The sequence below is a fragment of the Hesperophylax consimilis genome, chromosome 30, assembly GCF_061612785.1.
Source record: "Hesperophylax consimilis isolate HC1 chromosome 30, BYU_Hcon_1.0, whole genome shotgun sequence".
Lineage (NCBI taxonomy): Eukaryota > Metazoa > Arthropoda > Insecta > Trichoptera > Limnephilidae > Hesperophylax > Hesperophylax consimilis.
The window spans coordinates 12,260,932-12,288,351 of record NC_142865.1 but is presented as its reverse complement, the minus strand read 5'-3'; the positions used below and the strand labels follow the sequence as shown (position 1 = coordinate 12,288,351).

Sequence of the window (27,420 nt, the reverse complement as noted above, 5' to 3'; positions counted from 1 at the left end):
GGGTTGTTGATTTGATGATTTTCGCTGTACAACTGTCAAGTTAATAGTGGAATTCGCATAAAACAAGTTAAAAACTACACAAAAATGGACAGCCAAGGGAGAAAAGTCATCGTATGTGACAACGGCACAGGGGTAAGCTATTAAAACACTGCAAAAACTAATTTTTCCTATCAATTTCTCTTGCCGGAATGCACCATGTCACTTTTTGGTTATCGCTAATTTTTTGACGTATAGTTTTCAGCTAAATTTCTAATAATTATCACGATTTTGTTCCAGTTTGTAAAATGCGGATATGCTGGAAGCAATTTTCCAGCTCATATATTCCCCTCGATGGTCGGTAGGCCCATAATTAGGGCGGAAAACAAAATTGGAGACATTGACATTCAGGTAAATAAAATGTCCATTTTTACGTTATAAAAAGTGTTATTTTATACAATTGAAAAGTGAAAACAACGGGTTTATATTATTAGTCAACTTCATCCACATCCATGTCAGATATTAATGGTTTTTAAATATTAAACAGTGTAATAAGGATCGGTTATTTTGTGTTGAAATGGATAATGTTATCTTAGATGAGTCATTGTAGATAACATTTAAAACCATGTTTTAAAACTTATTTGATTAGTAAATTAACAATTAAAAATCAGGCCCGAACCAACTATTTGGCAGAACATTTCATACTCCTGATACGACTCGACCCGAGTACTGGGTCTTGTTTTCCTTGGGCGTCCTCAATTATGTATTAGAATCAGTGTTAAATGTACAGAAAAATGGGACGCGGTTAATATGGACATTGTATTTTAAAAACACTTTGTATCATCAAGTTAATAACGAGAAGCAACTATTTCAGTAATGGAAAATGGAAAATAATGTTTTTTGTTAGCTATTTTGTTTAAAAAACTGATAATTTGACGCTTTTTCTTCACGTCATGTTTTGGCATAGGAATAATGTTGTTTTTTTTGTAGTTTTTTATTGATTTTTTAATTAAACCCAAACTAAGAACCTAATACTCTATTTTAGGTTTGTAAATTCATATTTTGAGTGAAATAATAAAAGAAAAAATTATCCTTAAAACTTTCATATCAATAACAATGGCCGCACAGTGAACAATCTATTTTAATTTTAATGGAATAACATAATTATTATCTAACTATTACAAGGTCTAGAAATGAGATCCCTGAGGCGTTTATACAGTAAAGCTATGTATGATCATGAAAACTAATTTAATTTAATTTTTAAAAGAAAGACAAACATTCCCGGGTTACGAATAACCTGAAAATATTTGAAAATCTCCTACTACCACCACAGTTAGCTGAAAATGTTGCTTGTGTTGTGATGGAGGACTTAGCCAGCCGATGAATTGAACACACTACGCCTGGGTGGGACCCAAACGCGATATCAACTCGGCCACCGACCGGTGAAAGGGATACTTAGATGGTTTGGGCATGTAGAGCGAATGAATGAAAAAAGGAGTGTAAGGAGAATATATTACGCAAATGTGAATGGTAGCAGAAGTCGGGGAGGCTCGAGGAAGACATGGCACGACCAAGTGAATCAGATACTCGAGTCGGGCCATGTCAAGAGTCAAAATAATAGAAGAGTATGTATGGATGTGAATAAGGCAAGGAGTTTGTGCCAAGACCGAGTTATTTGACAGTCCATCCTCTCTGCCTGCCTCTGCGAGAAACGGCGTGATGGTTACATAGTTTTAAAGATATCATTTTTAATAATTAACTAATGTTTATAAGATAAGGTTTTTTTTATGCATGGTACAAAGGATAACAAATTACTACGTAGCTTAGTGGTTTAGAGCACCTGACTGGACATCAGAAGGTGCGGGTTCAATTCCCGTTGGCGCCATTTATTTTTACTCGCTATTTTCAATTTTGTTTGGATATTTCAGGCGAGTAATTATTGCTTATAATAATTTGTAACTACAGGATGTTTTTAAAATAAAATGTGCATATTAAGCGTGTCCCTATTTACTGTATATTTATCGACATCCAATTTTTCTGTTCAAAATGACGAAAATATATTTTTTAAAAGTTAAAAAAATTTTGACATAGGTTTTGCAGTTTTGTAGTAAATTTAATAATTAAGTGTTATTTTAATGTATTTATTTCTTAATATTTCAGGATATTGTGATTGGTGTAAGTGTCTCAAAATATTGCCTGTTTATTTTTCCCATGCAACAAAAACTTACATTAATATTTTTTCTCTTTTGAATAATATATACTAATCGTTGAATGCTGTTTTCGAAAATGTCGCTTACAGCTTGACAAGAAAATGTAGAAATTTAATAAATCCGCAGAATTTTTCTTTTTACCATGGCAACACCGATTTTGTAAAAATCAATGTACATTCAGATGTGAGGTTATACTTGAATTTTGTAGAAAAAATGGTATAACTCAATATTTTTAAAGGTTTTATTTTACTCCGCGTGTTGTTTTTTCCGAATAGTTTTAGTTTTATTTTGATTTCACTTCCAATAAATGGCTTCTTGATAAATATAAAAAAAATCCATGCAATTATCTGAGTTACAAAAAATTAAAAATAAAATAAAGGTTTGAACATGAATTACCTTGTATTTTAGAATAATTAAATGTAAAATCATCCCCTTTCGATGAGTACCACTGATTTCTGAACACCATGTATCATGTATACACCTGCATCATGTGTAAAATATGCACTTGATTTTTAATGTTACACCTTTTAATCATCTTGGTGTTGCCATTTTATGCTATTTCTACTATTATTTGTCAGACTGTACCTTTGCCAAGATGTTAAATAGATAGTGCTTAAAAATTCGATTTTTAAATCATTTATTGCACTGTTTGTCATTTTAATCAGATTTTTCATTAACAGCTTCGCCGCTACAAGCGCATATATGTGCGTGAATAAATTGTGCTCCCAGCGTTGCACGCACATGTATGTGCGTTCATTTTCATAGAAATCGTATGAATGTCATAAAAAGTGCTTTGTACAATCGTTGACCTACAAACATCAGGAACATTGTGAAAAGGTTAATAACTAAATACACATCAGATAGATAGAGACAAATGGCTTTTGAATTTTTTTTGACCAGATCTGAATAGCTAGGCACTTTTCAACCTTCCTCTTTCAATTTCTTTCCATCCGTGCCCCAAAACTAGTGGTGGGCATTTCAGTTTACATCTTAACTTTTTAGATTTCTCAAAATAAATAGCTTGAAAATAATGTAATAAATTAGAAGACAAAAAAACAGTTGCGACTAAAGCGTTTTGTCTCAACAGTTTACGAAGGGTATAACAGTTTAGTTAAGTATTACGGGAGCTGTTTTAAACGTTTCCCTTAAGGCGATGCCATACGTAGTAATGCAAAATCATGTGTTATTGGTTTGAAAATTTGGTCGCCTAGAAATGTTTAAGATGCTTTAATTAAATACTGCAAGTAGAATTCATCTTGGCCTTTGAAATAATCGAGTATTTTTTAGATAAGTCTTTTTATAAGCCCAGAAAAAAATAATGTATAAGGCCTATGAAAACTGCTTTAAAGTTCAAAATCTCCTACTTACGAACCCATTTTCGGTTATGATTTTATTGTATAATGTGGCAAATTAAATTATTTATAAAATGATCGAAAAAAAATTAAATATTTTTGCCTGAACATCCACAAAATAAAATAAAAGGCACTTTTTGGCCATGTTTTTTTCTTGCATAAATCAAAACAGGCGGATTGTTATTGTTATTGATAGTGGCTCAATTTAAAATATTACACGACGTAGTGCATCGCCTTAAAATTTGTTGTTGTTTCAATTTCTGCTCTGTTGGAATCACTGTGAGGTTTTTTTAAACTGTTATCCCAAAATCTATAAAACTGCTACAACCGCTTCAAAACTTCAACGATTTCACGCTATTTTACTGAACTCTACTCAAAACATAACCAGATGCCATAGTTCCAATGCCTCCGTGCGGCTGGAATTCTAGTGCAGGATTTCACGTAAATATTTTTTTAATTCGAAAACGGTCTGCATATGTAGCTCCCGTACGCACTAAGGCCATAGACCCATTCTCCCAGTAGCTCAGTCCTTTTATTGAGTTCAGCAGGGTTGTCGTTGTGTGTTTGGCCATTTCTCCTGGTGCCACAACATGGTGTTCAACTTCCCAGGTATCAGCCTTCTTCCCATCGAGGCGGAACGTTGCCACCATAGATTAATTAACATTTCCTCCACTTATTAGTGTTAGTTTTCCTCTTCCAACATCTGCATGTGTTAACTAACAGACTCTTTGATTATCGAGCTAGTACTGTAGCAGTTTTCTGTGAAACTAACAAGAATTCAAACCAACCATTTGATCTTCTTTTTATCCTTTATTCCCTTACCCAATTATGGAATCATTGAAACAAAACTACCTCAACTAATGACAGGGCACTGAACCAAGTTTGTTTGCTATTTTTATAAGATCTTTGTAAAAAAATATGTTATAAGCCATTACATATAAAGAATTGTGTTGACTTTTGGCGAGTTTGGAAAAAATATTGTAATGAAGTGTGGTGAGTTTGTACAATATTGTATTGAAGTGTGTTGAGTTTGTACAATATTGTGTTGAGATGTGGTGAGTTTATACAATATTATGTTGAAGTCTGATGAGTTTGTATAACATTGTGTTGAAGTATTGTGAGTTTGTACAATAATGTGTTGAAATGTGGTGAGTTTTTACAATATTATGTTGAAATGTGGTGAGTTTGTACAATATTATGTTGAAGTGTGGTAAGTTTGCACCTAACTGTGTAGATGTGTGGTGAGTTTGTACTGCGTTGTTTTGAAGTGTGGTGAGTTTATACAGTTATATATATATTTTTATAAATGAATGTATTTATGTATGCATGTATGTATGTCTATGTATGTATGTATATGTATATATATCTGAGCATCTATATATGTGTATGTATGTATGTTTGCATGTATAAAAAACATATTATATTTTCCTTAAATGTTTTTTTTTTTTCTTCTATTTTATGTTTTATTTTTTCTTACTACAACATATGGTTTTATTGTAATTTATAGCATTATGACTACCACAACACGGGCATAAGCCTAGTGTGGGAGTTATTAAGTACACAAAAATTGTAATTCATAAAATTCACTGAATAAAAAAAAAAATAAAAAAAGTATTGTGTTGAAGTGTGATGAGTTTGTGAAATTTTGCGTTGAAGTGTGGTGACTTTGTGCAATATTGTATCGAAGTGTGGTAAAATTGTACAATATTATGCTGAAGTGTAGAGTGTGGAAAATATTGTGGTAAGTTTGTACAGTAGATACTATGTTCAAATGTTGTGAGTTTGGAAAAATGAATGAATTGAGTAGTTATATAAGGTGGAACGGCTTATAATGTATGTTTCAAAGGAGTACTTATATAAATAGGCAGCCAACTTGATTCAGTGTCGTAGCTTGGGTTGAGGTTGTTGATGGTTGGTTATAGACCCACTGTCTCTGCAAAGTGAAACTCTTGTACGGTGTTGTTTTACGTCAAATATTGAATATAATAAAATACATGTCCAAAAAAAATTCAGTGATTAAGTATTCATTTTAAATGCCTTTTGCATTTTAAATTCCAGATCCAATTATTGTTATTAGATAAAAGGTTTTTCATAATTATTTAACATGTATTTGTCATTCACCGTCATTTAGTTTTTTTTATATTGTATTGAAATTATTTGTACTCACGTTGCTTGAAATATTTGTGCTGAAGATGGCTTATTTTGCATGCGCCCTTAAGGACGGTCCCTCGGAGACTATTCAGGTGAGTCCATAAAAGTGTGATGAGATTTATAGAGAATTGTGTTGAAGTGTGGGGAGTTTGTACAACATTATGTTAAAGTGTGGTGAGTTTTTACAATATTATGTCGAAGTGTGGTGAGTTGAGTAAATGCTGAAGTGTCAAGCTTATAAAATATTGTAAATTGGTTACTTTTTATAATATGATCAAGGATTTAGAGTTGGGAGATTGATGGCCGGTTGTTTCACAGAACTGTTATTATTCTATCATGGGCCAGTTGTTACTGTCGCAGTATCTACTTAGATAATAACAATGTGAATAGAACTCCATGTATTGTTCTTACACTCCTTTCTTGTTGCAACATATTATGTTGATTTTGTAAAATATTGCGTCGAAACATTTTGATTTTATATAATATTTTAATGAAGTACGTTGAGTTTGTACAATATTATTATATTGACTTGTGTTAAGTTTGCACAATATTATATTGAAGTGTGTTGAGTTCTTACAATATCAAATTGAAATGTGTTGAGTTATTATAATGAAAAATAGTGAATTTATAAATTATTACAAGGAACTGTGTAGATTTTGTATATGTATATTATTTTTTATAAAATAACAGTTTTGTAACGAGTTATAACAAGTTATACTAATTATTGTACCTATGTATTATTTATTTACGCAGTGTCTGGAAACTCGTAGTACATGCGGGAAACTGATGAATCTACAACACATTGGACTCGATTTTGTGGTATAACTTCATTGAATTTGTTGTATTAGCTTTCGTTTTTGAGTGAATTGAGTCTAAAGCTAGAATTTTTTAAGTTACATTTTTAAAAAAATTGGTGGCTTGGAGGTTAATTTCGGCTGTTTACCTGGCCGAAAAATAAAAAAAAAATGTGTTTAAAAAAATACAAATTCTCATTTTGAAAAAAAAAATTTTTTAGTTCTCCGTGATTTAGAATCTCCAATTTCCCGCTTATACTGCGAGTTTTAGGACACCGTGTATAAAAGATGTTTCAAAAGAGTTTAAATGTATAATACATGATAATTTCCGTATTTATTTGTAATAATTTTAATATTAATGTGACAGGATCTGATGGTTGGAGATGAGGCGTCCAAGCTAAGGTCAATGCTGGAAGTCAACTACCCCATGGAGAATGGCGTAAGTTAATCATTACATACATGGCAGGTATTTCACCACCTCTGATGGTAAAATGGAGCCTGGAGCTTTAAATAAATTTATAGTATGTAGCATGGACGACATGTTGTGGACATTTGTTCCATACATCCACTACTCTATATTAGCATGGACGACATGTTGTGAACATTTGTTCCATACATCCACCACTCTATATTAGCATGGATGACATGTTGTGGAAATTTGTTCCATACATCCACCACTCTATATTAGCATGGATGACATGTTGTGGAAATTTGTTCCATACATCCACTACTCTATAGTAGCATGGATGACATGTTGTGGAAGTTTGTTACATACATCCACTACTCTATAGTAGCATGGACGACATGTTGTGAACATTTGTTCCATACATCCACCACTCTATATTAGCATGGATGACATGTTGTGGAAATTTGTTCCATACATCCACCACTCTATATTAGCATGGATGACATGTTGTGGAAATTTGTTCCATACATCCACTACTCTATAGTAGCATGGATGACATGTTGTGGAAGTTTGTTACATACATCCACTACTCTATAGTAGCATGGATGACATGTTGTGGACATTTGTTCCATACATCCACTACTCTATAGTAGCATGGATGACATGTTGTGAACATTTGTTCCATACATCCACCACTCTATATTAGCATGGATGACATGTTGTGGAAATTTGTTCCATACATCCACCACTCTATATTAGCATGGATGACATGTTGTGGAAATTTGTTCCATACATCCAATACTCTATAGTAGCATGGATGACATGTTGTGGAAGTTTGTTACATACATCCACTACTCTATAGTAGCATGGATGACATGTTGTGGACATTTGTTCTATACATCCACTACTCTATAGTAGCATGGATGAAATGTTGTGGAAATTTGTTCCATACATCCAATACTCTATAGTAGCATGGATGACATGTTGTGGAAGTTTGTTACATACATCCACTACTCTATAGTAGCATGGACGACATGTTGTGAACATTTGTTCCATACATCCACCACTCTATATTAGCATGGATGACATGTTGTGGAAATTTGTTCCATACATCCACCACTCTATATTAGCATGGATGACATGTTGTGGAAATTTGTTCCATACATCCACTACTCTATAGTAGCATGGATGACATGTTGTGGAAGTTTGTTACATACATCCACTACTCTATAGTAGCATGGATGACATGTTGTGGACATTTGTTCCATACATCCACTACTCTATAGTAGCATGGATGACATGTTGTGAACATTTGTTCCATACATCCACCACTCTATATTAGCATGGATGACATGTTGTGGAAATTTGTTCCATACATCCACCACTCTATATTAGCATGGATGACATGTTGTGGAAATTTGTTCCATACATCCAATACTCTATAGTAGCATGGATGACATGTTGTGGAAGTTTGTTACATACATCCACTACTCTATAGTAGCATGGATGACATGTTGTGGACATTTGTTCCATACATCCACTACTCTATAGTAGCATGGATGACATGTTGTGGACATTTGTTCTATACATCCACTACTCTATAGTAGCATGGATGAAATGTTGTGGAAGTTCGTTCCACACAAATATTAACATTATGTGTGTTTATAATTAGTAATAATAATATGTATAAATATTTACATTGTAATTGAACATGTACATCCTGTTGACAAGCTGCTTAATTGTAGTTTAACAGGATAATACTTTAAAAAATAAAACAATATCTTAGTAAACAACACTTTTATTTTTATACTTAATGCCGACTGGTTTTTGCTTCAAACGTAGCTTCTTCAATCGCCAATCGTTGAAACACACCACAAATATAATGAACACACAGAGGTCAGGTTACTTCATAAAAATAGAATATCATACTTGGATAACTTGGAGGCACTAGAGTTATGAAAAGCTAAAAACATTAATAGCAAAGTCATTAACAATCAAATCAACCTAAACAAAAACCCAACACATAGGTTGTTCCCTATTGATAAAGAGCACCCTCTTCCCAACCCCCTGCTTACTCCCACTAACCCCATCCACTGGAACTCAGCCTAATTTAACACATGTTACTTGTAGATTGTAGTTTTTAGAATTGAATACAGTATTAAACAGCCCTGAAGAAGCTACAGTGAAAAAAATAAAAGTAGAGTTTACTAAGTTATTATTTTATTTTAAACTAGCTGTACCCCGCCACGCGTTACTGTGGTTCAGTCTGTTTGTGCAGATAGAGAAACAATAGTGCGTGTTGCTTTTACATCCAACAAATGGCGCTGTTTTAAAAAAAAAGGTTATTTTACCTGTCACATGTGACATATATATATATATACTGTAGGTTTAATAGATTTAAGATTTTGAACATTTACATTTTTATTTATATATATTATTTATTTATTTTGTAAGTCAATTTTATAATGTCACACCACAAAGTATCTGCTTCATATGAACAAATGTTAATATGTATTTGTGTTTGTGTGTAGGTTGTACGAAACTGGGAGGATATGTGTCACGTTTGGGACTACACTTTTGGTCCGAGCAAGATGAACGTCGACCCGAAAGAAACCAAGATTCTGCTCACAGAGCCCCCCATGAATCCCACCAAGAACAGGATAAAAATGATTGAGGTAATAGTTGAACGGCAAATCAATCAGATTGTTCGGTGTTGAATCATTATCAAAGTTTGCTTACTGTTGGATTAATCAAATTGTTCAGAGTATTCATAGTTTGGGAGGCGGGTATGGGTACCACCAGCCCACCTACTGTGTGGCGGACCGAATTGGCAGAGTGTAGTTGAGGAAGACCTTTTGACATCTTCAGCAGGACTCTTATCGGCCATTGCCTTGCGCCGCAGTGGGAGGGAAAGATTTATGCATCCGTCACTCCTGGACACACTCACCCTGATTCCTAACCCCCCTCATTCATTATTTTCCTTTATGTGGAGTCAATGAACAAAAAAAAACCTTGAATCGATAAAGTCTATTAGACTCGCTGTCGATGACAATGCATTCTATCAATTTGTGAATCATGATTTTCATCCAAATAATATAATAATATTTGGCTAATTTATAGAGTGACTTTATTGTTTTCAGACCATGTTCGAGAAGTATGGCTTTGATGGTGCTTACATCGCCATCCAGGCTGTGTTGACGCTGTATGCACAGGGATTGTTATCCGGAGTCGTTGTAGATTCAGGTATGTTAAGTGTACATCTTTTCTAAACATCTGGTCGGCGGTTGTGCGGGAGATGCATAGACCGGCGAGAATGCCGCAGGATCTAGGTGAGTGGATGTAGCGCTGGTCAGATGTGCTGGAATCAGGGCGCTGTATGATCCGATAGCACTGGCCAGGAATGCTAGGGCCAGGGCGCTGTGATCCCGGGGAGTCCATGAATGAACCGTGCAGAACCGGGTATATTGTTCTGCGCGCAGCGGAGGTGCGCGGGTTGTCACTCGTTGAGACTGGTAGATTGTTGGCTGACTAATGACTGACTGACTGACTGCTCGCTGCGTCAGGCCTATTTACATAGCCCGGTCGATGGCATCAGTAGCTGCGCGAGATCGCTGGTAAACTATGGGTCACTCGCTCAGTCTGGGTACTTCTGGTACTTTCGTTGGCGCTGGAATTATGCTAGAACCTTCTAGCGAATGCGCGTAATGTGCTAGTCCAACTCGCAACGTATTGTCGTAGGTAGTTCGCTCGCAAGTAGGTGCTCGTAGACGAGTAGGTAGCAAGATAGGAACGCTTCGCATTATGTCTGGAGTGTTCGGGTTACGATGCTTTTTGTATTGGCGAGACGTTCTAGATGAATCCCGTAGCATCGCTACACATCTACTAACAAATGGCTTCCTACCTCCCCTTTGTTAACCCTTAGTATGTCGGGGATAAAATGCCGTACGCCCGCTGACTCTTTTTTGTAATAACTTATTTGTTTTTTTCCAAAGTGATGGTTTTGTAAATTGTACCACATTTGAAAGTGACGAAACTACAAGCTAGAATAATATTGAGATAAATTGTTTCCTTGCCAAGTAAATAAAAGACAAATTCGTATGCTAGGAGCATTTTTTAATGTCCGAAATACCATAACATTGAGGCAAGTGCAGTGGGCGGGGCGTATATCATCATCACAGGCAGAAAATATAATCTGTGACGGTACCAGTACCGCCGCCCCAGGAACCATTTGTTGGATGAACAACATCCCTGCCGTAGGTAACGGCAAGCTACAAGCTACGGTGACTTAGCAGAGATGCCCGGGTTCATGGGGTGAGGTTTATCCAGGTCTCGGTGGCCGATGCGTCTGCCCACCTACTCGGACCTCTCCAGCAGAACTCTCTCGACCCAACGCATTGGATGGATATATATGTTCGTCACTCCAGGACACACTGACACCAGCTTCCTACCCACCCCTCGTACCTTCTTTTTCTTTCCAGAACTACCTCTCCTTTCTTTCTCTCCTGTGTGGAACTGATTTAACAATAAAGCCATTCAAAATTAAATCAAATCAAATTGTTCAGAGTTGGATCAATCCATAGACATATGAATATTAGTAGACCTGCCCTAAGTGATTAAAAGTGTATTATTTCCCACTCCCCATACCGGTTCCATTGGAGCCGGCTGGGCTCACGTATGGCTTCCCGTGAATCTTGAGAATGTGACGTCATCATTCTTGTTCGAACTAGCGTCGAGCTATGGTCGAGGCATTTTATGAAATAACACGGCAAAATGTGGCTTGTGCTATGAAAACTTGTAAAAATAGATGTGAAAAAGAGAATAAACCCAATTGTCGTATTACATTCCATATGTAAGCATCATTTTAAGCTTATTCACATCGTATAATATGAATCAGTTGTAGAAACATATACTATCACATCGAGATACATCTGGTCGAATGTAGCGATTCTCAAGTGTGCGCATCGTTGTTACTGGGAAGTAAATTATGAACACTTATAAAAGTGTCTTAACTAAATACGTAAACAAAATATTCGACTCTGAAAATAGAAGAAATTTTTTTTTGCGAATTTGGACTTTGCAAATTTGTTCATAACGTGGCGAGTAATTTGCGCTCCCATGTAAAAATGTCTATTCATTCAAAAGCAGATTTTACTTTTAAGAACTAAATGGTGATATTATAATGCGAGATGCCTATATACTGTCAGATTGATTTATTGACAAATCACAGTCAGCTTTACCCCCTTCGTTCTTCAACAGTTGATTTTACCCCTCACCTTTAATTTCTAGTCTATATATTCATATGTCTGTGGATCAATCAGATTATTCCCGCTACACAGCAACCCCAAAGATGAAATAAATCTTGAGGGAAATTATTTTCATCAGGGCCTCCTGTGTCATGCAATCTGGTCGTAGCTCGGTGACGGTTGGCACAAAAAAAAAAACAATTTATATTAAATTAAAAAACATACTTTGTAATACACCACATTTATTTTGAAGATCGACAACCAGGTTTCGCTTTTCCCAAGCTTCGTCAGGGCTTATTATTAACTGGTTTAAATTAATTAATTATTAACTGCTTTTCAGTTAAGCGATACCCGATTGGCGGTCTTTGTTAATTCAAAGATAAAAGTACTGTATTACAAAGTGAGTTTTTCATTTAATATAATATATATAATGTTACGCCACAAAGTATTTGCTTCCTTCGAAAAAAAATTTTTTTGTTTCTTTTATCTATGGGTGTTGTCGTTGTTTGATGTCTTCAGGTGATGGTGTGACCCATATCTGCCCTGTATACGAGGAGTTTTCTCTGCCTCATCTGACGCGGAGGATGGACGTGGCTGGCAGAGACATCACCAGGTACCTGATCAAGGTGAGAATATCCCCGTTTTTTTAACGTTCCCGTTAAACTCATTAGCTTATTGGCTGACAGGCGTCAAGATTAAACAGGGACCATTCAAATTTAATGTTGTTTGAAACAGTCAAACCTAATGTTTTTACACCAACAAAATTTGGAACATACATAATAATTATTATTTTCTCATCCAAACAATTCAACATTTTAACCTAAAAACTACCTTAAAACTTTGGAATTTAAAAAAAAATTATTCATCTTTTCTACTTCTAAAATCGTGTAGAATCACCCCCCGAAGTTAGCGCACTTTACCCCCGGACACTCTGTATTTAGATGCGCTACCATGTTGCGCATGTCAATCCTCTTAGGACTGATATTTCAATATAAAAATGTGTTAAATTAATGTGGTTTTTGGCGTTTCGTTTTGATGTAGCCGTCTAGTACTACTGGATACCTATTGAGTTGTTGCTTTTCTGGCTCTGTTGAATAAAGATATCCATTGCTTGTTTAGTTGCTCCTGTTACGAGGTTACGCCTTCAACCACTCGGCGGACTTTGAGACGGTGCGCATGATGAAGGAGAAGCTGTGCTACATCGGCTACAACATCGAGCAGGAGCAGAAGCTGGCCCTGGAGACCACAGTCCTCGTGGAGCCGTACGTGGTCAGTACTCGCTCTCTGGAGCGGCATACTAACCTCCGGTTTGGAGCTGTAAAATATCTAAAAAAACACATCAGATTCTCCTATCCGTCCTTGTTCTACCGGTATTTCAATGGAAGATGCTCCAAGGAACAGGCCTCACTGATTCCTTCGACATTGGTGCATAGTCAAATGTTACCGGTTATTTATTAACCCCTTTGGTCTTTTTAGATTTTGTTATCAAATAACTTTAAAAGATCTGTCAGATTAATGATTTATATAGAAATATTCCTATACATTAATTTAAAAATAGATTCGCTGTTTTTTAAATTATCTCAAAATGAAACACTGTTTTTGGAAGCTGATAAAAGACTCTTTCAGATTAAAATATTGCAAACAAACATTTGCAATTAAAAATGTTTAAATTCTGTAAAAATAAATACGAAACTAGAAAAAAACATATTTAATTACATAAACGTACATACTCTGTATAAAGGTTATTTGTTACCTTACGTTTTTTCATTTCATATAAAAGTAATCAATTAAAAATTCACAAACTTTGAAAAATCTTTTGCAAAATGAAAGTACATTATGGCAGTTAATAGGCATAATGACTTTGTGGAATATATCATAATTATTATGTGTCTATGGTTAAATTATAAACGCAAATACAAAGCGTGGTGTTTCAACTTTCTAACTCTGCTTAAATCATAATGTATCTCACATAATACAAAAGGAGATAGAACGACCTTCGAGTCCATATCGGCTTATGCCGTAAAGTACACAAGAATTCTCTACTGGTGTTTATCTTTAACCTTTCCCTTACTGTGCTAAAAAAATCCACGCGTTCCGGTGCTGTGTAGTCAATACACATCTCAAAATAAGCTATTTAATATCGGAAAAATATGAATATTTAAAGCTAATCGCTTATGTTTATTATATTCTATATCAAAAGTGATAATAATTGTAATTTAATTGCTGAAAACATGAAAAAACCATTGGCAAATGCTAAAAAAACGTGCGAGGAGTCCACATCTAACGACGGTCCGCGACCGACTGGCTGGCGGCTAGCAGTGCTAGCTGTGCGGTCGTAGGTATCGATGGTCTAAATCAAAATACAACAGCGGACATGTGGATTTCTCATGTTCCCGCATTGTGAATTAAAGCGGGACATCAATAGCGTGTCATTTCCTCGCACACTCTTCACGTAGCAGTGTCACACGGTTGATTGTATTGGTGTATTTGTTCCCGATTTTTAACAAAAATCTCTGATTTTAAATTGAATTTGAAAACTATGTAAAATATTATTATTTAATTCAGTGCATAAATGTATAACGGAGGAATACCTAAAATCTGAACCCAGAATTTATTATATTTATAGAGTTATTAAAGTTATTAGAAGCAATGTGTAGTAAATACACACCACAGATGAGGAAAAGTTAATGATTTTTTGTTATTTGTTACAGTTACCCGATGGGCGGGTGATCAAAGTGGGTGGCGAGAGGTTCGAGGCCCCGGAGATCCTGTTCCAGCCGCATCTCATCAACGTGGAGGGACAGGGCATCGCTGAGATGGTCTTCAACACCATACAGGTTCTTTAACTCTTACAATCACCTCTCCGTTATACACTTCTCTTCAGTGGAAAAACTGCACCCCCCATAGCTTCTCTGGATTCAATCAATCGTTATTTTTATTTATTTTAAGACCATTACAAAATAAAATTTCAATTCGTTTTTAACACAATGTTTGCAGGGGGTTTTTTAATCAATCTACGCCGTAAAGCGGGCAATTTTTATCACGTTCGCGCGCAAAATTCCGTTTCATGTAAAATAGCTATAACTTCTGAACAGATTCTGAACTATTTCATGTAAAATAGCTATAACTTCTAAACAGAACTTCTGATCAAATTTAACTAACTAACTAACTAACCATCACGCCGTTTCCCCGCAGGGGTAGGCAGAGAGGACGGACCGCCAAACAACTCGGTCTTGGCACACACTCCTTGCCTCATTCACATTCATACATCGTCTCATACATACTCTTCTATTATTCTGACTCTTGACATGGCCCGACTCGAGTATCTGATTCACTTGATCGTGCCATGTCTTCCTCGGGCGTCCCCGACTTCTGCTACCATTCACATTTGCATCATATATCCTCCACGCAAATAAAATTTTCAGTATTTTACCTTATTCGAAATTTTTTATTATGATCTGGTCACAAATTTTTACATTTTTGAAGAAACAATTATGATATATAAGTTTAAATTAAAAAAAATTGAAAAAACTGCACTTTTGTCATATTGTCGATTTAGTCATTTTATGCACATTCAACATAGTATATATATTTTTTTAAATATACACCACTAAACACTAATATTGTTTGAAAGTATGAAATCGTTGGAAACAATTCCCTTCATGTAAAGGTACATCATAGAATTTACACATGTACCGGGTTTCACTAAGTATTTTGTGTACCGCGCACACAAAACATCGCTTTCGCGGATTCTTATTTTTACCAGGGCCTTCAATCTTTTCCAATATATGTTTTTACATATCCATTGATAGTCTTCCTGGAGGATCAGATTTTGAAGATTTTTTTCGGATACCAGATGTTGAAGGTGTTGGTTCCGGGTCTTGACTATTATCTGACGAAATCTGATCAGCCACCCAGTGCTCTGCGATTTCCTTAAAAAATTGTTTACATTTTATTTTCCTTTTTTTACGGAGTTGTACACAACAAATGAGTTGAATAATGCACAATTTATTATATACATACATCGCTAGCCTTTTTGTCCATTTAGTGGTTTTTCGTAAAATAGAATAATACGAAAGATATTCGTCTGCTCGGTCAATGCCTTTCATATATTTATTGTAATCGATTATCATTACCGTAGTCCATTTTATAGGGTATTTTTTATGAAAAAATATCCCTTTATTATGTAACAAATAACTAACAAATATGTAACAAATAACTTTTCGAGCACAGCACACGAATACTGTGTACGAAATTTTTAAAGCGAAATGTAGGCAGAAAAGAAAATAGAGAACGTCTTGGACGAAACAATATCGCTTTAACACTGAAGAAATATAAAGAAAAAACGAAACATTTATCTTACAGTTATTTTATTTCAAGTGCATGTTTTATGACCACAGTCGGCCGGCCACCCGACCTTAATTCCACGAATTGCCAGGTACCTGGTACACGTGTCACGAGAGCTGACTCATAATTTTTACTTCACAGAGTAACCAACATCATACGTTACTCGTAATATATTGTTACTCTAAGTGTACAACGCATTTTGGCGTCTCCCGCTCTTTACCAATAGTGTACAAATACGAAAAACGCTTTTAAGCGTCTCCCTCTCTCTACCAACAGTACGCAAAAGACGCGTTTAAGCGTCTCCCGCAAACAATGTGTTAAGAACATTACAAAATAAAATTAAATTCGTTTTTAAAAGATAAATAAGGGCCTACTAATAAACACACTTAAAACCCCACACAATTGTCAAACAACCATTAATGTATCACAAATGGCCACCGACCACACTAGCGCCATCTGCTTCGAACTTTCCAGATTATCTGCTATCGATTCAGTCCTTAATATTGTCACGAAGCAGATATCTCAAAAGCATTTTAAAAACCCCGCGAAACAAAACTCGCAACTCCTGCATCCTCCGGGACGACTCATGTAAGCGTATACCAAACCTTTGCCCCATTATGTGCCTTCTTTTAATGTCTGTTAAACACGTCTGCCAGTCAGAGCAAATATGACAAAGAGATTTTTCAATTCAATCAGCCAGGAAATAATTTAGGATGTATACTGTGTCCCCATTTTGTGTTATACTATGTAGCTGTTGGCTGTAAATACACTCATTTATCATTCCCATAGGAGTTTCATTTGACGAGGGAAGTGGAGTCTAGATTGTTGAATGTCCCCCGTGTAAAGGCATTATTTGCCGACCCAAACCTGAGCTGAATAATTAGATTCCCATGATTCTACCACTGACAATGCCAAAGCCGGCACTAGCGCCCCACGCGGACCGTCACACTGGCGCATAACGTGGGGAGCTCCAAACTTAACTATATATATAAATAAAGTTCTCTTCTTATAATAACGATCCCCACTGAAATGAAGCCCTCTGTACGATGTTTGTTTGTTTGTTTGTTTAGGCGGCAGACATAGACATCCGTAACGAACTGTACAAGCACATTGTTCTCTCCGGAGGCTCCACCATGTACCCGGGCCTGCCCTCGCGGCTGGAACGCGAGATCAAACAGCTGTACCTGGAACGCGTGCTCAAGAACGACACCGACAAGCTTGCCGTAAGTACACACTCAAACATACAGTCTAATTCTTCCATTGTATTGCGGGGAGTGGGGGCGTATTAGAAGACATCTAGGCCTGCGAGCCAGTCCAAGGTCTCAGAACCTCATCTATTCTTGTGGGGGATGAGCTGCACTGCACCGCATTCATACATCGCCGACTCTTTAACCTTTACGTACCAGAAGGTAAAAACCACGTCATCACCCGAAGGGGTCTCTAGAGTCCCCCATACATCACAAAGCAATCTTTTCTCTTAATACTCTTTTGCCCTTTTCAGTATGTAATTAGATATTAGTTACAATTTTTTTTATACCTACCATCTTCACCGGACATTGCCCGTCTTCGCCCAGCAGTTATCAATAATTAATGCAAAACGTTAAAAGAGATAGTACAAGATCGAGTATAACTCGGATACATATTATTATTATTATTGGAGCCCTTTCCAGTATTATGCACTTTTTACTGGTAGTCTATTTGCGGCGAGAAAGTTTCTGATCGAGATCTGGCAGGGGGGGGAGTGGGGAGGGGAGAATAATTTTGTCAGAATTGGATAAATATTATTTAATATCGTAAAAAATAATAACGGGATAATTTTTTTTTAAATGCAAATCGATCATGAATAGTTTTCTATTATTACCTAAATTATAGAGTATGCGATGTAAAAAACAACTTATTATCTCAACTCTCGTTTGGGGGATATGTATTACCCCTTCTGGTGCGGAAGGGTTAAGGCCCACCTATGCATCACATGGGCACAACGGCTGTGGAAGCACCTAATCGTCTTGATGTAGGTCCTGAGTTTACTAGACAGTGAGAAGCCAGCCTGTCTCTCAGTGCAGTCTGCCATGAGTATAGAATTCCTCACGTCTGCCGGTTGGCACTCAAATTGCCATCTTCTGAAATAAGAGATAACCATTTCAATGATACCATAATATAATATCGTGTTACAGAAATTCAAGATCCGCATAGAAGACCCGCCCATGCGCAAGGACATGGTGTTCATCGGGGGCGCCGTTTTGGCCGAAGTCATGAAGGACCGAGACACCTTCTGGATCTCCAAGGCGGAGTATGATGAACTGGTGAGTGGCCAGAGACAGTGACTCATAAGTGGTATTCGGCACTATATACAGCAGGCGCGGTCCCTTCGTACATGCTTTGGATGCTCCGCATTACGCGGGACAGCTCTTTCGCCTTCTAAAGACATTATTAAACAAAAAACTATTAGTATTTATTTATTCAGAATAAAAAAAGCTTTGGACTAATTTTTTCTAGTCATAAATAGCACTAGATGTTGCAATCGAATGTCACCAACCCGTCCTCTGAGATTTAGCAGACACCACAATGCAACGCACAGAGCGAGTCAAAATGCATATAATGTATATTCTCAACGATCAAACAAGTCGATTTTGTAGAATATCTTTATTGATTTGAGCTTTCGTTTTCGAGTGAATTTATTTATTTTATTGATACATGATTTAGATAGTACATGTGGTTTTTTGTGATATTTCACCCTCCATGCTAGGGATGACCTTGTGTTATGGCGGGTGAATTTTACAGTTTGTGGACATAGACATTACTATAGTATAAATAAGAAAAATTATGTATAGCTAGTTGGGGTTGCAAGAAGAGGATGGAGAAGTTAGAGAATTATAAGATGAAAAATTTGAGAAATTACATATTAGTAAATAGATCACACTAATTAATTATGTACATGATATACCGCTAAGTTAGGGAATAAGGATATATTATGTTTTGTCTGAAAGGTGATTAAATTGATAGAGTGTAGAATGAATGGGTATTGTAGTTGTAATGTATTCCGTGTGTTAGGATCCATTTCGTAATTTGTTTTTTAACCTTTCCGGGAGTAAGTTTCGTGATACTGGCCGTGCTCCCGGGAGTGAGTTTTTTTTTTAAAATAAAAAAAATATTTTTTTGATTAAATGTATGCATAATGATAGTATCAATGACCCAAAAATGGTTAAAAAAATCTTACTCACCATTTTCAGATTTTATAGCAAAAAACCGGGATTGTTTTTTAGGAGTCACAAACCATTGGCACAGGAACAAAACGGTAAAAAAAATGTATGCAACACAATTATTTTCACTTAGCACTATTATTGGAAAGTATATGGAGAAAATTTTAAACTATCTACATAAATTAGTATTTAATTAATACTGTTTTTTTGTATGGAAATCCATGAAACACAGATGTACACAAAGAGCAACGTCACACTCATAGCACATGTATCTTGTCTCTTTTCTCATCGAAGTTGTGCAGTGTTGGAATGAAATTTGTATCATTCCATATCCTGGCTTCTTCTCGTCTCCGTTTAGCACTTGGTTGGGATTCTACGGCAACGGGTTCCTCGTCATCAGAAGAGGAATCATCGGAGAATAATGTCAGGTCATCGATGGTTTCGATATTTTCGTCTTCATTGTCACTGTTCATCAAAATATCAGTGATTTCATCATCTCGTAAATCCATCTTGAGTAGGTTTTTGAAGATTTTAATAGTATGATTTCGTTAGAAAAATCACCACAAATTAATATAACTTCTCGCTGAGAAACACAAATAACAATGAAAAAAGATTAAACACGTCGATCAAAATGCTTGAAAATTCACAAAACCACAAAAAAGTTATTTTAATACTGTTTTACACGAGGATACGTCACAAGAAAGGTTAGAGGTTGTAGGTTTTTGAAGATTTAAATAGTATGATTTCGTTAAGAAAAATCACCACAAATTAATATAATTTCTCGCTGACAAATACAAATAACAAGGAAAAAAGGTTAAACACGTCGATCAGAATGCTTAAAAATTCACAAAACACAAAAAAAGTTATTTTCATACTGTTTTACACAAGGATACGTCACAAGAAAGGTTAGAAGTTTCAAAACTATAAAAATTATGTGTTGACACAATGCCATGCACTTCGCTATGAACTCATAATCTCACTAAAAACACAAAACACATTAAATTTAAACTGTATTGCCTAGATATACCAACAAACTATTAAAAATCCGCGAGCAAATCATCAAAACACGTGCGCGCCGAAATCAACGGTTGCAGATTTCTGTTTACGTTCGAATTTGTAAGTGTGACGTCATCAAAAATGAATAACTGCCTATATCTCTGTCGATAATGAAGTTAAGTGTTTTAAAATGGTGTAAAGTTGTAGGAATAGGTCCACAGATGGCAGTACGATGCACATTTACAGCAAAGTGGCGCCAAATTTTAGTTTGCGATGCTTGACGTGAATGGCCGTCCATACTCCTTTGGCGAAAGCGCATGTTGACGTTCAATTCCGTCCATACTCCCGGACAGGTTAAAGGAATGGGATTGACTCACGGTTTTTAAGTTTTCAGGGATAAGGTTAAAGATTTTAGGAGCTAGGAAGAAAAATTATCTTTGAGCTGACGTGGTATGTAGTGTAGATACTTTGTAGTGACCGTTGGTTATTGTTCTGGTGGTGTAGTTGTGTTGTTGAGTTCGAAGATGGAATTAATGTGATCAAATTTGGAAAAAAATTGTATCTCGAGGGTTAATATCAACTGTTTAATGTCTCTTACCAGGTCGAAGCGAAGACCCGTTTTTTTTAACCGTTTAGTTGACAAGAAAATGGAAAATGTTATTATTTAAAAAAAATATATACTTTTACCATATTATTTAATTAATATCATTCCTCAAAATATTAATATTGAAACATATGAATCTGCTTACTACGGTTTAAAGTCAATGGATCCACCTACATTTCACTGTTTATACCATATTTTTAGGTTTTATATAAAGTGTTTTCCAATAAGAGGTGTTATTTTGAATAGCCCGCTATTTCGGTAGATGTTATTTTTGAAGCTGTCATTTTTTGACATTTGACAAGTAGAAACTACGCCATTAATAAAAATGGAACGATACACGCTTCAACAACGCATTGAAATTATTAAGGCCCATTTCCACCTCGGTGGCTTCGTCAACAAGCAAAATTGTCGCATCTGGGGCTCTGAAAACCCAAGAGTTATTGTTGAAAAGCCTATGTATCCTCAACGTGTGACTGTTTGGTGCGGTTTATGGTCCGGCGGAGTCATTGGACCTTACTTTTTCGAAAATGAGGCTGGAGCAACAGTACGGTGAATGGATTGCGCTATCAAGAGATGATTAATGATTTTTTATGGCCGGAATTGGATGGTATTGATCTGGACAACGTTTACTTTCAACAAGACGGCGCTACGTGCCACACAAGCAACGAAACCATTGATCTTTTACGATTAAATATCAAAATAATACCTCTTATTGGAAAACCCTGTATTTGACACATTATGGCGAGCAATCGCTCAAAACATTTTTGCAAACTTGGCATAAAAAGCCAATGATCGCTCGTGTGAAAATTGTTCGACACTGTCTATAATACTTACTATTTCCTGCCACTTGACTGTAGACCTATAAATAATATAACCGCATTTATTTTCTGTTTGCAGGGTTTCAACTGTCTACGGAAACTGGGTCCCCGCGCCAGTTAGCTTGGTCGTTCCACCTGCTGAAGATCACTGCCGCAGTCTCCTATCCTTCACTCTTTGCTCAACCAGCCGACACACGCAACACTAAGCTTGGGGTGTTACAAACGACATCTCTCCGATTCTCACATTCATAATGGCGTTGTACGCCAATTCTCGGCCCGTTTCGGCTTTTGATCGAAAATTATGGTCACCCGACATTTCATAGTGGTATTAAATGCCGATTCTCGGCTCATTTCGACTTTTCATGATGGCGCTGACTGTCGATTTGATTGGCATTCAAATGTGATGGAATTTGAAACACCCCAACTTTTCGCTACTTTTTAACTTGAGAGGCATTCTGTACTTCCAAAGATAATAGAAACAAGGGAGATGATCCATTAATAATATTGCAATGTGTGCATGTCGCTAAAATGGTTCATCCATACTAATGTGGCGACCAGCCTTTTGTCTACCGACACACCAAACGCACGACTTTCATTGCGAAGCTGCTTTGATAGTCTGTGCAGTTTGATTGTAGCAAGGCAGCACGCAAACATGCCGTATCTTTGTTACTATTATCTATGTTACTTTCCCATTTTGTGATTTTTTTTAATCATTGACAAAAGTGCCAAAGTTTCCAATCATTTTCTCTGATTCAGTTTCTAGAGATAACATTTAATTTTATTTTTGTTAAATCAAAAATAATTTATGTTCATAGACGTTCATATTAATAGTGGTGAACCACGTGACCATATTTTTGGCATCAGGAGGGTTAATAAACTAAATAAATAAATTATAACACATTTGTTAAAGTGTCTAGCAAAATAGTGTAACAAAATGTAAAATTTTGGAAACCAGTAATAACTTTTATCTACTCGATTTGGCGTGTTAAAAACGACCATTCATTTGTAAGCCAATTTTATTTTAGAGAAAAATAAAAGCGAGTTGCCTGTATACTGTCAGATTCATTTATTGACAAATTGGTTTCTGCACAAGTTGATTTGTTCCCCTCTTCCTGATTGGCTCGTCCATTAATTTAAATGTCTATGTTTGTGATTGATGACAAAAATGGAATTAAGAACACAAATTTCTCAATGAATGAACTTTCTACTTAACCTAGTCACACAAATGGAAATATAAATCAATTTACTATGTATTTATTATTATAGTTAATAATTATAACTTTTCTATGATTTTTTTATTTAAATTAAGTTTTATACTTTAGTGTAAAGATGATCGTGATTTAAAAAAAAAAGCATTTTAAAAATATTCTATATCTTTTTTATTTATTAAAATAACTAACTATCACGCCGTTTCTCAGCAGGGGTAGGCAGATAAAATAGACCGCCACACAACTCGTCTTGGCAAACACTCCTTGCTTTATTCACATTCATTCATCCCCTTCTGTTACTCTGACTCGTGACACGGCTTGTGCTTTATATAAATATTTGATATTTGCCATGTTTATCCTTACAGCATCCCCGACTTATTTTACTGTTCACTTTTTGCATTATATATTTTCCATACTACTTAAGTTCATCTGCTTCACATTCCTAAACCTTCTAAAGGTCCCTTTCTTAATTTTATTCATCAAGATTTCAACATTTTAGACACGATCATACATGATTTTACCGCACGTATGCCTCACAGATCTCATTTCTACAGCATTCAGTCTTCTTTCATCCTTACTCTGCCAGTTTCTTGCCTCACTGCCAGACATCAGGGTTGGTACCAGCACTCCATAGTGGCTGCTGGCTTTGCTTCTTTAACGATATTAATCATTTTTAAAACAAAAATAATATTAGAAATAAAAATATTACCATTTGTTATTTCGGCTACTGGCATTATACCTAGCTCTCTCATTCAAAATTTAGGCGTATTAGATCTGTCAAAAAATTTATATATAAAGATGCAAAAGTCGGTCATTTTGAATACATGTAGAATAACAAAAGATTTTTTAAATATTTATGTTGAGGGATCAGTAGGATTTATAGGCCCTGTTAGGAGTTCTACCGAGCCGAACCCTCTGATATGAAAATATCTGGAGTCGGTGAATTATTTTCCCATTTGATCTCTGGTGAGTTGACGTGTTGTTGTTCTTGTACTGTTTTGTATTTATTTTGCTTATATAATGCACTTGCATAATGTTGATTGACTAGATGATCATTTGTGGAAAAGTGTGTGGAAGGGTTTAGTTTTTCCTATGGGGAAGATTTAACGCGGACATAAAATCGGAAGTATTAAAAAAATACAGAAAACTTAACCACCTGGATGGCGGAAAGTTCCAATTTCGAGAAGCAATAAATAACCTTTCAATAACTTGTATTTTTCTAACCATCAAACATATTACTTACAATTGTGGCTCTGTCTGTGAGTGATGATTTATTTTGAATTTAAGTGTCATTTTCAAAATTGGATTTCATATTTTGATAATGTGCATTACTGATTGAGAAAAAAAGTTGTTATTAAAGAATTGCTGTTGTAATATCATTTCTGTGGCAATTGTTGTCCTCGTTCTGATGTGTTTGTTACATAAACTTTCAGCTTCACAAATCCTATAGTTATAATATCCCCTGATTTTTAGTGGCTCTGCGCTAGTACACAATGATATTATTAGTGCTATGCTATAAAATGGTGTCTAAAAATAAAAATGTAATCGTTTGTTGGTTCGAAATCTTAAATCTCTGAAAATTCTTCACCGATTGCTTTGAAATTTTGACACAACTCGAATATGCATGTACATATTTTTATATAGATGTCACCTGTGACAGATAAAAACATGTTTAAACAGCGCCATCTGTTATACGTAAAAGAAATACAATACGCACTATTGTTTCTCTATTTGCACAGACAGACTGAGTTACAGCAACGCGTGGCGGGTTACAGCTAATAATTGATAAAAATTATTTATATATTTTGGTGCACTGAAAACATAAACCGATTCTAGAATCGTGTGTCTGGTTAAATTAATTAAACGTTTTCAAATATAGAAATACTTTTGTGAATAGATTGTCGGATGTCTAAGTTTTAGTTTTGGAAGCAGCCAAGAGATGTCAGGTTTTGCGTGAGTCGTGAATAAAACATGGAGAATCAATTACAGTCGGCAGTACGAGGAAGTGTTCGGAAATTCATTCCATTTTTTTGGGAAATACTAGGTTAATTATTAAATGTAAGGAAGTATTCAATTGAGAAGAATGTTATATTATTTTAATTAATAAATATTAAATGATAAATTATGTCATTGTTTTATTTTTTTTCGTTATCCCCCCATACCCAATCAATATCTACCGATTTATAACAAGTTTCTCGTTACCTCTTTTAGTTAAGTTCCAAAAAAAAAAGAGCTATTTTTGAAGATAATATTTATACATTTGTTATGTCGAAACATTAATTATGTGAAATTCCCTCGATAGAAAAAAATCGCAAAGTAAGCTCTGAAAATTGTTTAAAACACGTTTTGTTTTGTTATATGTTATTGGCATGAAAATGCGTTGTCTTGGTGAAACAGGATTTTCTTTTTCTGCAAATGTTTTTTTTTTTTTTTTTTTTTTTTATAGTGAATACCTCACAAGAGTCCCAACTGCTCCCGTCTGGAGCCAGTGAGACTATGGCATCCCCAATTGGGGGATGTTGTGAGGCTGAAGGTAAGTGGGGAAGGGAAAGAGGAAGGTGGGGAAGTACCTGGCTATTCAGATCTAGTCACTAAACACGGCTAAAGCCATTTGGAGCAACGTTTCAATTCTGAATGGTGGTCTTACACCAGGGCGATATACTGGTAGTATCTTCCACTCTGGAACGTGCCGCAAATATACTATATATTATTTTATTTAATTAATTTTTATTTAATTAATTAATTGTGAAATATAACACAAATTAATCGAATAAAATTTATTTGCGCACGCCGGGTTCGAACCCGCGACCTTCGGAATGGCAGTCCAATGCGTTACCACTGGACTATGCCGGCCGTCATTAATTAACATTAACTAAATGTGCCCGTTTTCCGCAATTTCTACCTTCAGCTTGTCAAGTAATGATGTATGCTCCTGTAATAGTTTTTTTCTTTTTGGAGATAATTAAGATAACTCCATGACTATCCCAAAAAACAGTCGCCATCACTTTCCCAGCCGAGAAAACAGTTTTTTTTTTTTTTTTGGAGCAGGTTCCCCCTTTGCATTCCACTGTTTTGACCCCAAGCTCTTACGGCCACGTTTAAATTCAGCTGCCCAAAATTTCACTGTGGTAAATGATGGTGCAGAGTCCCCATACACAGAGTCCAACTCATCTTTGATTTTCGTAGGCGTATTGCCTTTCAAAAACAAAAATTTAATAACAGCTCGATACTCAATTTTTTCCATTTTCACAAAAACACACACATAGACTGACTAAAAACGACTGTTAACTAAAAACTGCGCGTCCAAAATGGCCGAAACTGGTGAGTAACTGTCAAAAGATGCACAACTAGCTTTTATTGACGAGTACCGCCATCTTTGCGTTGAGGTCGGAAACTTTTCAGACCACCCTCGTATTTTTTTAACTTTAATGAAAAGGGACAAGTGTTTTCAAAAAATTTCCAGTGTGTTTATTAGAATTTTAAAAATAATGAGACGCCTGTCCCGAGAGAATCCTGGATTCGATTCCTAGTTGTGACCATTATCTTTTTATTTTTCTGATTCACGTTTCGTTTTAACCCTTTATACCTACACCCATATACTCCCTCAAAACCCTCAAACCAACCCCGCGAACAAATACAACATACTGAAATATCTAGGCTTTACAGTGGACCATAAATTAAACTAGGAACTTCATATTAACTTGCTCATAATGAAAATCCGTAAACTATTATTCATTTTTAAAAAGAAACATGTCACAAAAACAAATAAAAAATGTTTACTTCGCGCTATGTCAACCTTTTAACGTACGATTTATCAGCCTGGGGGGGAGCCGCTGACAAGTTTTCTAAGCTCCTCAACACAACTCATAAACCATTAATTAGGATTATGTTCAAAAAACCATATATGCATCCAACGGAAAATCTCCTTATTACAAATAATATACAGGGTTTTCCAATAAGAGGTGTTATTTTGATATTCAATCGTAAAAGATTAATGGTTTCGTTGCTTGTGTGGCACGTAGCGCCGTCTTGTTGAAAGTAAACGTTGTCCAGATCAATACCATCCAATTCCGGCCATGAAAAATCATTAATCATCTCTCGATAGCGCAATCCAT

At 35.6% G+C, this 27,420-nt stretch overlaps 1 protein-coding gene across 4 annotated transcripts; it reads left to right on the top strand.

Moving 5' to 3' along the window:
• Positions 1 to 25,718, top strand: Arp2 (Actin-related protein 2). Of its 4 annotated transcripts, XM_089649582.1 has the most exons (13): positions 1 to 132; positions 277 to 387; positions 2,137 to 2,151; positions 5,758 to 5,781; positions 6,851 to 6,922; positions 9,421 to 9,564; positions 10,030 to 10,132; positions 12,652 to 12,758; positions 13,252 to 13,401; positions 14,844 to 14,969; positions 17,550 to 17,702; positions 18,654 to 18,782; positions 22,177 to 25,718. In XM_089649582.1, exons 1-13 carry the CDS (start codon positions 85 to 87, stop codon positions 22,216 to 22,218), a joined length of 1,224 nt encoding a protein of 407 aa, XP_089505708.1. In that variant the 5' UTR covers positions 1 to 84; the 3' UTR covers positions 22,219 to 25,718. The 4 variants fall into 4 exon arrangements, with proteins under 4 accessions (XP_089505708.1, XP_089505709.1, XP_089505710.1 ...); XM_089649583.1 differs by lacking the exon at positions 2,137 to 2,151; XM_089649584.1 differs by lacking the exon at positions 5,758 to 5,781.
• The last annotated feature ends 1,702 nt before the right edge of the window (positions 25,719 to 27,420 follow it).

Coding starts and splice junctions, on each gene's coding strand:
- Arp2 (XM_089649582.1), top strand. CDS start 85: ATGGACAGCCAAGGGAGAAAAGTCATCGTATGTGACAACGGCACAGGG. Junction 17,703..18,653: donor ACGACACCGACAAGCTTGCC/GTAAGTACACAC, acceptor ATCGTGTTACAG/AAATTCAAGATCCGCATAGA. Junction 18,783..22,176: donor AGGCGGAGTATGATGAACTG/GTGAGTGGCCAG, acceptor TTCTGTTTGCAG/GGTTTCAACTGTCTACGGAA.